Source organism: Myxocyprinus asiaticus, chromosome 15 (assembly GCF_019703515.2).
Source record: "Myxocyprinus asiaticus isolate MX2 ecotype Aquarium Trade chromosome 15, UBuf_Myxa_2, whole genome shotgun sequence".
Lineage (NCBI taxonomy): Eukaryota > Metazoa > Chordata > Actinopteri > Cypriniformes > Catostomidae > Myxocyprinus > Myxocyprinus asiaticus.
Window position 1 is genome coordinate 36805860 of NC_059358.1, and position 12765 is coordinate 36818624.

A 12765-nucleotide genomic window follows, 5' to 3' on the forward strand; every position below is an offset into this window, starting at 1 on the left:
TTCAGTTTCCTCGGACAGACAAACAATTGTTCAGTGAGCCGGTTGTTATGAGTTCAGCAGATGACATAATCATTCTACTGTCCCTTAAAAATACTCCACAAAAACAAACTCCAGCCAACAGGAGGCATAAGCACAAAGAACGAACAGATTTATCCACAGCTGTTCCAAAGGAGTGTTATTCAACAGAACAAGCTCCAGCCGCTAGGCGGAGCCTGCATGAAAAACAAAACCAGCATCCCGTTTCCTCGGATGATCAAGAGCCAAACTAACTCGGAGGCCACACAAAAATAATACCATAACTTACTCAGCCCGTCAACTTTATAAAAGACGTCCTTTGTGTGAGCATGTAGATATTTTGCGGTCATCCATAGTGTCCATTCTTGATCTGGCCAGGAACTTCAGTGTAAAAAACGATCTTCCGTCAATGCAAAAGTTTCTTGGAGTCGTGCCACAAAACAAACTCCAGCCGCTAGGCGGAGCCAGCACAAAAAGAAACAAAAATGGCACCCAGCTTCCTCAGATAATAGAGTCCCTGAACCGCAAGTAAATCCACGAATATAAGAAACATCAAATGGCTTACTCCAATGTATTTATGAAGGAGAGTGCCTGTTTTGGGCATGTAAATACTTTGTGACCATTCTTTGTTTTTATTCTCAGTTTGGCCGGGAACATCAATGCAAAAGTGATCTTCTGTTGGTGTAAGAGTTTCTTACATTCCTTGAACCGATCACGTTTCTCTCTTTTCAAATTCGCAAAGTCCAGGAACAAGAAAATATTGTGATTCCTCCAAGAAAGCTTTCCTTTGCTCCTCGCTTGGCGCAACATGAGATCTTTATCGGATGATTTCAGAAATTTGGCCAGAATTGATCGGGGCCTGTCTCCCTCAGCAGTTCTGCGAGCTGGGACTCTGTGAGCTCGCTCGATTTCCAGTTTATGACCTGTTATGTCGAGCAGACTCGGGAAGAGCTCTTCCAGGAATTTCACCATATCTCCACCTTCCTCATGCTCAGGATTTCCAACAATTCATATGTTATTCCTTCGGCTCATATTTTCGAAATATTCCAGTTTTCCAAATCTGTTTTGGACGCGGGCGGATTAGCGGATAATTCCCTTTCCGATGACTCAAGATAATCAAAATGTCTTTCAACTTCTGTCACTCTTGTAACCAACTCAGAGAATTTTGTTTCCATCGCCGTAATTACCGAGATGTTGGACATTTGACGCTGAATTTCATCTACCGACGTGCTGTCCAAATCAAGTCCCCGGTCCGCAGGCCCATCAGAGGCCTCAGCTTGAACACGTAAGTGTCTTTTAATGTCTCCAGAGTCTGAGGATTTTTACTTTTTTGCCATGTTTACCTCAAAGAGCAAGTATGTATCTGGGTGTATCGAATCTCACCGGATTATAACATGAAAATAATTTAAAAACTAGCAAAGTTCGCAGAGCTCATGTCTCATACGTCTGCTTCTCACATGGCGTCCATGGACTCTGCTGTTTTTTTAAGTTAAATAATCCATTTAAAATCCTCTTGGCTCAAAAATGAAAGGGGGCATGTGCCCCCTCAGTTTGGATGGGCATGGCACCTCTGAGTCACATATTTGTTGTCAATATATGATTTTTATGTGATGTATGAATAATAATTTTAAGTTGAGCAGTTTGTTAGTTTAAGACAAGCATAAGATGGCAACAGAGCTCCTTGTGTGCATACAGTTTATTGGGGACCCGTGCAGCCCTCTTCTGACGGACGGACTGACAGACAGAGAGACAGACGATAGATAGATAGATAGATAGATAGATAGATAGATAGATAGATAGATAGATAGATGTCAGTTTATCAACCATAATTGGTGTAAGAATGTGTATGTAAACATGCCCATTTACATTCATTGAATGGGGGAACTGAGCCATATCTAGGGAGCAAGCATAGCAGTGCGGAGTTTTGCACAGGCAAGCACCTCTTACATTATTAAAAATATAGTTACTCTTTAAAATTGCCCAATTCACTTATTTAAACTCCTACATGATCACTGGAATATCAAATTCTACAAAGTCATTTATCAGTACAGTATGACTCATTTTTGTTCTAAACATGTGAGTGACTGGTTCCTCATATAGTCATGCATGACATTTAAGATGAATGACATTTTGAAGTGACTAATCTTAGAAATCTAGGCCACATCTCTTATCCATGTACTGCAACTCTCACTTCCTATTTGTTACACAACAAACTGCATGGGTGTTTAGATTGAATTAGATCATATGCCACAGTTTTTAATTATTACAGCACTTTTACAAAGGGTGCATGACATGTACATCCTCAAAGATCAAAAACATATGAGTTTAAAATGTGTTATGTTTGGTTAAAAAGGGGGTAATTACCTGCCCATGTCTACTTTAAATTTTATGCTCATGGTTCATCCTATTTGTATTAGATCTCTCAGTGATGGACCTGTAGCTCCGTGCAACTGAACAGATTTTAGTAATTTGCCAAAAGAACGAACATTCTCTAATTAGATTATACAATAAATATGACATTTATGCAGTCGGACACCATTAATAGATTTTGAGAATAAATTAAAATGTTGAGGGGATGGTAACTTAGGTCTTATACTTAATCTAAAACTATTTTAAAAGTATTTTGATAATTATTTTACAATTATCATGCATGGAGCCTTTATGCTCATATTAATTGAGAGACTATATAGAATATACAGTATGTATCTTTAAAAATGTATTTCTCTTACCGCATTTACAATGAACCTGTGAAGTCAAAATATAATGAAAAAAACACCTTTAAAGTAGTGGTGATAAGTTATAGGACCTAAGATATACATTTACATTATATAAATATAAATTTTAGCCTAAAATATTGGTAAAAATATAAAAAGTAAATTGACATGTTACAAGTCAATTACCCATGTACCTGCTTTGCATAAAAGTAGGACTAGATTTTGCTATATTTTGTATTATAATGGTACACATTGTAATTGTGTACTGTGTTTGTGTGTCCTGCAGGCACACCTGAGAGGGACTCAGTGTGTGAGAAGTGTCCTCAGGGTTACTTCTCCAGTAGGTCCTCATCCACAGAGCCCTGCTTGCCTCTCAGGGACTGCACTCTACTGGGTCTGAAGACCTTCAGACCAGGCACAGCCACCCAAGACACACTGTGTGAGATAGAGAGTAAAGACTTCACCTTTGACTGCTCCCATCAGCACACAGAGTGTCAAACTGGTAAGTTTCATTAAACTGTTCCAGTCCCTCTTGTATCCAGTAAAAGTTTTGCACACTCTTCCAATGTTAGAGCTTTCAATCAATTAAATATTTAATCATGATTAATCGCAAACTTTTTTTCTGTAACATTATCAGTTCCAAGAAAACTAAATACAGTAATAGGCCTATGTGTAATTATTATGTTCAGTAATTTGTGTGGATAACACTCATAGCATATCTCTCTTTAGTCGCCTCAGAACAGATTCTAGATTTCTCAAACTGCTTCAAAACAGGAAATGTTAACATGGAACTCACTGCATATGTGCAATAATTCAATAACCTTCCCCACACTTTATGGTCACGTATATAGAGGCTGCTGATCTCCACTAGCGTTTTTATGAATTCTGATATACTGTATATAAATATATATATATATATATATATATATATATATATATATATATATATATATATGTAACTAAAAAAAGAAATGTCCTCTCACTTTCAACTGCTTTTATTTTCAGCAAACTTAACATGTGTAAATATTTGTATGAACATAAAAATATTCAACAACTAAGACATAAACTGAACAAGTTTCACAGACATGTGATTAACAGAAATGGAATAATGTGTCCCTGAACAAAGGGGGTGTCAAAATCAAAAGTAACAGTCAGTATCTGGTGTGGCCACCAGCTGCATTATGTACTTCAGTGCATCTCCTCCTCATGGACTGCACCAGATTTGTCAGTTCTTGCTGTGAGATGTTACCCCACTCTTCCACCAAGGCACTTGCAAGTTCCCGGACATTTCGGGGGAGGGATGGCCCTAGCCCTCACCCTCCGATCCAACAGGTCCCAGACGTGCTCAATTGAATTGAGATCCGGGCTCTTCGCTGGCCATGGCAGAACACTGACATTCCTGTCTTGCTGGAAATCATGCACAGAACGAGCAGTATGGCTGGTGGCATTGTCATGCTGGAGGGTCATGTCAGGATGAGCCTACAGGAAGGGTACCACATGAGGGAGGAGGATGTCTTCCCTGTAACGCACAGCATTGATATTGCCTGCAATGACAACAAGCTCAGTCCGATGATGCTGTGACACACCACCCCAGACCATGACAGACCCTCCACATCGATCCCGCTCCAGAGTACAGGCCTCGGGGTAATGCTCATTCCTTAGACGATAAACGCAAGTCCGTCCATCACCCCTGGTGAGACAAAACTGCTACTCGTCAATGAAGAGCACTTTTTGCCAGTCCTGTCTGGTCCAGCAAAGGTGGGTTTGTGCCCATAGGCGACATCGTTGCCGGTAAGGACCTGCCTTACAACAGGCCTACAAGCCCTCAGTCCAGCCTCTCTCAGCCTATTGTGGACAGTCTGAGCACTGATGGAGGGATTGTGTGTTCCTGGTGTAACTCGGGTAGTTGTTGCTGCCATCCTGTACCTGTCCCGCAGGTGTGATATTCGGATGTACCGATCCTGTGCAGGTGTTATTACACGTGGTCGGCCACTGCGAGGACAATCAGCTGTCCTTCCTGTCTCCCTGTAGTGCTGCCTTAAGCGTCTCACAGTACGGACATTGCAATTTATTGCCCTGGTCACATCTGCAGTCCTCATGCCTCCATGCAGCATGCCTAAGGCATGTTCACCCAGATGAGCAGGGACCCTGGGCATCTTTCTTTTGGTGTTTTTCAGAGTCAGTAGAAAGGTCTCTTTAGTGTCCTAAGTTCTTATAATTGTGAGTTTAATTGCCTACCATCTGTAAGCTGTTAGTGTCTTAACTGTAAGGGATTCAACATGGAGGCAAAGTTAGAATCCATATGCAAGAAGTTTATTATGATCAGCAAACAAATCCAAGACACTAGGCAGAGACGTAATTGTTGAAGCAGGCAAAGTAGTCGTTACACAGGTAATCTGTCAAACCAGGCAAACAGAGTAAAACAGTAATCCAATAACGGTAATCCAATGAAACAGGCACAATGGTCATAACAAGCAGGCAAATAAACAGGCTTGGGAATAACACTTGGTAAGGCAGTGAAACTGGCAATACTTCGCAAAGTAACAATGGAAGGGCATGGCTACTTATATGATGCAAACAGGAAGTCACCATAGAAGAAATGGTACAGTGTCAGTATTCAGGAGAGGGCTCCTTCTGGTGGACGGCTGAAGGGATACCAGCCTAATTTGTTACATTAATGACCGTTCCACAGGTGCATGTTCATTAATTGTTTATGGTTCATTGAACAAGCATGGAAAACATTGTTTAAACCCTTTACAATAAAGATCTGTAAAGTTATTTGGATTTTTACAAAATTATCTTGAAAAATACAGTGTCCTGAAAAAGGGATATTTCTTTTTTTTTTTTGCTGAGTTTATGATTAGAATATAAAATGTAATGCGTTTCACCGCTTTTGACTAAAATGTAATTAGATCACAGTATTAATTACTTTTTTAATCAAATTACACCTAAGTTTGCTCATTACATGTCACAAAACAATATTTTGTTAATATGAAAAGAAATTCATGCAGAAACAAGAGACCAAAGTGCAACCAGTTTGGAATTTTGTACCAAACGTTTTGAAATATATCACTTACATGTGAAAATAGACATTCTTGTTAAACTTGTGGACCCGGATTGGAATCACCTTAAGATGATGTGATTGTATTTGATTTCCCCAAGGTGTAATTGTTTTGTCCCCAGTGTAACCATGATTAACATGCATGTTCTGACTCAGAAGGGGAATCGTAGGGGGATCACATAATCATCATCAGTTTCATTCAAGCAGCATAGTCAAAATATCCTGAATTTCCTGAATTCTTCAAGAAATTATTCATGGTGGATATTACACACAATGGATAATCAGGCTACATGGAAATACTTGAAGGCACTTATTGAAATGAAAACATTGGCTCAAAGGAATCAAGTTTCTTGTATTTCTGGTTTAAACTACTGATTATGTAAACTGAATTAATGATAGTTACAGATTGATTCTAGTAAATGTTTTGATCCTTGCTGTCTTTACTCCTAGATTATGTAGACATAAAAGTAAACACTCATTCTTTTTATGTGAGTTACTTGTTTTATTTTTCAGACATTGAATTTTTTTAATTTGCCAAATTTGTCAACAATAATAACAACAACAATTATGAATGTATCATCATCACTATAGAAAGGACTTGATTTTGTCAACTAGTAAACTGGGCTTATAGTATGTAACAAAGCATTTGTTATTGTAACATTTTGTAACATTTCATTAGGTAACATTTCTTTATATAACGTTATACACTAATCTACACCTGACTAGTTCTACAATCTTGAGTGTCCACATTTAGGGTGGAACAGTTAAACCTGTAGAAAGCCATAACTACATTCAACATGTGGGGGCATGTTACTTTCTGCATTAAAACATGAGAAACTACAGGTTTAAAGAATGGACAGCCCGATATACAGTTCTGATACAGAAATGTGTCATTCGAGTGTACCTCTTTCTTTGTGCAAAAACTTGTGATAAGTATCAATGTGCTTATCATTTTCATAACATTCCGCCACACCTCTTTTTTATCTCAACAGACATCACACTGTGTGAGGAAGCCATTTTTCAGTTTCTTGCATCTCCTCCTTTGGCCTCTGTCCCCATGGAGCGTCTGTCTGAGAGTCTTCCAGGACGTAAGGTGGACTGGAAGAGTGTTGAGAGGCTGAAGAAGAGCTGCAGTCCTCAGCAGCAGATGATACACCTGCTCCATCTCTGGAGAGAACAAAATAAAGACCAAGACAAACTCTTAAGCATCATTCCAGGTTAGCAAGTCACTGTGGCCCATATAGCAGGACCGGATACTTGAAGACTGAAGTCAAAGCTGAATTAAGCAACCCAAAAATTTCATTCACGTTTTCAAAACGAGTATTTCGTATTTTAACAACAAAAATATTTTTTGCTGAAAATTTGAATATGAGAACACAACATGGCCAACAGTATAGTGGGGTTCTGAAGTCCATATTGATAAGCTAGGAATCAATTATATAGATGGGGCATCAACTCATTGAACACAAAATCACGCTGCCTGATAGAATGTGTGGTGTCCTTGCATAATTCGCCTTAAACGTTTTATCTTAGAATGTTGATTTAGATGAAAATCTAAATCTTAATGAAATGTCGTCTTATAATGTTATGTTTTGTGGAAGAATCCCAGGGATGAGAAGGAGAGAAAGCCACGATGATTCTTAGTGCAAAATAACTTATTCATTAAACATAGCAAAAAACACAATGTCCTATTGAATGACCTACCCTTATCTTTTGTTTGCTGAAATATTTTTATGTCTGGCTTGTCATTAGCAAGTTGTTTGTTGTTGGCCAATTTGTCTTGATTTTACAATCAATTAAATAAGATTAGCAAAAGAAATGACACACTGTTTTACACACATTCATCATTTATGCTCTCCATGTTGACAATCTCTCACACTGTTGGTGCAGACCAATACTATGGGCTCTATTTTCGTGACCGCGCTAGGCATAGCGCAATATCTTATCTACTGTAATTTTCTTGAGAGTGCTAATTCTAAGGGCAATTTTCGTGCCAGTGCTTAAGTGGCCATGGGTAGGAGTGTTTGTGCTATATGTGGGTGTATGCGCACAAACTGTGGGTGTATTGTATGTTAAAGAAGTGGCAAAGCGCAATTTGCTAATTTCCTTGAGAAATATGTAATTGTGCTAATACATTTTAGAAGAACCTCTATTCTCAGCACAGTCTAAACTCAAGTATAAAGTTAATGTCCAAACACTAAAATATAGTGGAACATCAAATTATGTCCCTGACAATCACTGTTGTAGCCTTTATATGATTTATTTTTTATTTTTTATGAGATTTGTTTAACTTTCTAGAGGTCATGGTTTATTTTTTCCATCATCAATATTATTGTGTAATAGGGGGCCTGGGTAGCTCAGTGGTAAAATACACTGGCTACCACCCCTGGAGTTCGCTAGTTTGAATCCCAGGGCGTGCTGAGTGACTCCAGCCAGGTCTCCTAAGCAACCAAATTGGCCCGGTTGCTAGGGAGGGTAGAATCACATGGGGTATCCTCTTCGTGGTCGCTATAATGTGGTCCGTTCTCGGTGGGGCGCGTGGTGAGTTGAGTGCAGATGCCACGGTGGATGTTGTGAAGCCTCCACACGCTCTATGTCTCCGTGGCAACGCACTCAACAAGCCACATGATAAGATGCGTGGGTTGATGGTCTCAGATGCGGAGGCAACTGGGATTCATCCTCTGCCACCCGAATTGAGGCAAATCACTACACAACCACGAGGACTTAAAAAAAGTGCACTGGGAATTGGGCATTCCAAATTGGGTGAAAAAGGGAAATAAATAAATAAATAAAAATCAATATTATTGTGTTTATATTATAATTGTATTTATAATCTAATTTGTATTGGCATTTTTCCACCTGTTGTCAGAGTGATTGTTAAGTCACTGCAAAAGGGGCCGGTGGAAGAAGTTGGAGAGGGTAAAATGTTTGGATTTGGGGAGGTGCATATATATATATTTTTTTTCTTCTTCATTATTTTAATTACATTTTTGTTTAGTTTGAAATTAAATTTGAATTTAGAAATATTTTTGGTTTATGTTTCTTGTGTTCCAATAAATTAATTTAATTTGTAAAGATTTTTTTTTTTTTCAACAAACCAAACTTAACTCTTTTTAAAATGTCCCTGTCCTCATTAAAATGTGCTACATTCGCTATGTATTAAATATTCAACATTACAGGGAAGATGTTTTTACTCATATGCAATACAGACATACACAAATTTACACAAACACACACACACACATATATATATATATATATATATATATATATATATATATATATATATATATATATATATATATATATATATATATATATATTACACACAGTCATTTTTATTTGTATAGCGCCTTTCACAACACACATTGTTTCAAAGCAGCTTTACAGAAAATCATGCTTTAACAGAAAAAGAAACCATAATATCTATAAAGTCTTAGAGTCATCATTGTGTAATTTGATTAAATATGATTATGTGTGTATAATATTAAGTATTTAAATAATAATTGTATTTAGAAACCCAGTGAGCAAGCCGAAGGCGACTGTGGCAAGGAACACAGAACTCCATAAGATGTTGGTTAATGGAGAAAAATAACCTTGGGAGAAACCAGGCTCACTGTGGGGGCCAGTTCCCCCCTTGCTAACAGCATGAATATAATGCCAATATTACTTATGTGCTAGTGCAAGTCATGGTTTAAAATTATTAAACTAAGTAAGTGTTAAAGGACAGTGTTTAAACAAATATTTTGTAAGAACTGTAAGATTAATGACTAATGTCTTTGAAGTCCATCCTGGATTAACTATAGAAATTCATATAGATGCATTGTCCTTTGTTAGTTGGCTGATGAAGGCTTTTGTTGGCATATATTCTTGCATAATTCCAATTTTATTTCTGATAATTTAAATGTTATCAGTAAAGAAATTAATGAAGTCATTACTATTGTGCTGCAACAGAATATCTGGTTCAGTTGAGGCTTTATTCCTAACCAGTTTAGCCACATGTAACACAATTCAATGGAAAGGAGGCGGCGAGAACCGGCTTGATAATATAAATAATATTTTAATAATAAACTGAAACAAAAAGACAAACACACACAGGTGTTGGACAGCTGCCCGTAACTCTCTCTGTCGCACTGTCGTTTCCGGTCGCCTTTATCCCTCTCGGGCTTAAACAGCCTAATTAGGGGCCTGGTGTGCGGAATCACGGCCGGCCCCGCCCTCCGCCGTGCCACACCACAGTACTGAATAAACACCTAGGATTGTTGTGGTTATTTTCTATGACCTGGCAGCTTTTAGTGCCTGTCTGTAGCTACAGACACTATCCTTCCATATACTGAGACATACCTCTAATTTTGTATTCTTCCACTTGCGCTCCATTTTCCGAGCTGCTCTCTTGAGAACATGAGTGTGATCATTGTACCATGGTGCAGGGCTTTTTTCTTTCATTTTTATTTTTTTTTAATCGAAGGGGGCGACACTATCAAGAGTGCTAGAGAAGACTGTATTTATATTTTCTGTTTTTACATCAAGTTCTTCTAGACTTTTTGGCTTACTGAGTATGTGAGAATTCTGGAAGATTATTAGTGAAGCTATCTTTAGTGGTCGAAATAATAGTTCTACCTGAACAATAGCATGGTGTAGATTGAGTGAAATTAGCTGATCGCAGCAAACAAGTAGAGCTATAGTAGTAGTAGCTGTTCTATAGTATCAACTTCATATGACATTATTAAATCTAGCATATGATTATGGCGATGAGTTAGGTCCTGTCACATTTTGTCTGACTCTAAGTGAGTTGAGAATATTGATAAATGCTAATCCCAATGTGTCATTTTCATTTCTATGTGAATGTTGAAGTCACCAACAATCTATCTACAGTAACTACTATATCTGATAGAAAATTTGCAAATTCACCAAGGAAATCAGAATAAGGCCCAGGTGATCTACTGTATGTACTGTAGCAAGGTCATAAGATGACAGAGATTTTTTATTTATATCTGATGGTGGTACATTAAGAATTATTAGTTCGAAAGACTTATATTCTGTTCTCTGAGTAATACCAAAAACATCACTGTAAATTGCAGCAACACCTCGACCCTTCAGACGAGGCTCATTTTTATATCAATAACCTGGGGGAGTAGATTCATTAAACTAATATATTCATCCGGTTTTAGCCAGGTTTCAGTCAAACAGAGCACATCTAAACTATGATCTGTAATAATTACATTTACAATTAGTGCTTTGGTTGAAAGAGATCTAATGTTTAGTAGGCCTATCTTCAGATGATGTTTATCTTACATTTTAATTTTTTAAGTTTGACCTTAATCTAATTTTTTCTAAATGATTTAGTGTGGGGTTTGTGTTTGGTAGTTTGGGGAACAGACACAGTCTCTATATGGTATCTAGGTGATACAGTCTCTATATGTTGTAGTTTATGTGACGTCTCAAGGCAGCTAGCAGATGTTCGGATTAGCCTGTTTGTCTGCTTCCTGACCTGGGCCCCAGTTAGTCAAATACTATCACTATTAAGACTATGAGACAAATTACTAGAGAAGAGAGCGGCACCTTCCCTGGAGGGATGGAGTCTGTCTCTCTTTAGCAGGTCAGGTCTACCCTGAAAACTCTTCCAACTGTATATAAATCCTATGTTATTCTCCAGACACCACTCAGACATCCAGCCGTTCAGTGACACTAATCTCCTATAAACCTCATCACCACGATGTGCAGCGAGAGGGCCAGAGCATATTACAGTATCTGACATAGTTTTTGCAAGTTCACACACCTCTTTAACATTATCTCTAGTGATCTCCGACTGGCGAAGCTGGACATCGTAAGTGCCGACATGAATACAATTTTTTGAAAATCTACATTTAGCATTAGCCAGCACTTGTAAATTTGATCTGATGTCAGATGCTTTGGCACCTGAAATGTCCAGTAGAGTGAGTGAGGGAGTTCAGGGCATATTCCGCCCATGGGAGGAAGTCGCTCCACCTCTGTTGTTCACGACTGCAGTAAGACCTGAGGTATCTACCTATCTCCTGGTTTAGCCTCTCCACCTGTTCATTTGCCTGAGGATGATAACCAGACGTGAGGCTGATGTTGATGTCTAGTTGTTTGCAGAAAGCCTGCCAGACTCTGGAGGTAAACTGTGGTCCCCGTTCAGATACTATGTCTTCTGGCAGACCATAGATCCTGAAAACTTGGAGACTGCTGATGCTCTTTTCCACCATGGCAGTGGGTAGACCTTTCATGGGGATTAGTCTGCATGACTTAGAGAAATGATCAATGATAACAAAAATGGTGGTATACCCATTGGAGTTTGGCAGATCTATGATAAAGTCGATGGACAGGTGGGACCAGGGTCTCTGAGGGATAGGCAGTGGTTGTAGAAGGCCGGCTGGCAGTTCTCTGGGGGTCTTTGACTGTGCACAAACTTGACATGACTTAATATATGTAGTGACATCATTTATAAGTGACAGCCACCAGAATGAGTTGCGTACCAGGCTTATCATCCTCTGGATGCCAGGGTGTCCAGTGCTGAGGGAGGTACGGATCCATTGGATCGTCCTTTGATGTAGAGTGTGTAGTACATACTGCTTAGTTGGAGGGCATTCTGGTGGTGCAGGGTCTGTCTTTTGGGCTCTTTGGATTTCTTCCATGATGTCCCAGCTTATGGGTGCGATGATGATTAAAGGTGGTAATATGGATACATTGAGGTATGTTGCGAGGAGGATCATGACGACGGGAAAGAGCATCGGCTTTGCAGTTCTTACTGCCAGGGCAGTAGGTGACTGTGAATTGAAATCTTGAAGAAAAGTGACCATTGGGCTTGTCGTGGATTGAGTCGTTTTGCTCCCTTGAAGTATTCGAGGTTCTTATGGTCGGTGATTACTTGAAATGGATGAACTGATCCTTCAAGCCAGTGGCACCACTCTTCTAATGCAGCCTTCATGGAGAGTAGCTCTTCGTTTCCAAAAT

At 38.8% G+C, this 12765-nt stretch overlaps 1 protein-coding gene across 1 annotated transcript in view; it reads left to right on the forward strand.

The window, feature by feature from the left end:
* The window catches only part of LOC127452960 (tumor necrosis factor receptor superfamily member 11B-like), a 55060-nt gene that overhangs the window by 16114 nt on the left and 26181 nt on the right, over positions 1–12765 (forward strand). Inside the window, exons 3-4 of the mRNA XM_051718874.1 lie at positions 3016–3231; positions 6783–7007. Of these exons, the coding sequence (XP_051574834.1) occupies positions 3016–3231; positions 6783–7007 (441 nt within the window). The remainder of the gene's footprint in view (positions 1–3015; positions 3232–6782; positions 7008–12765) is intronic.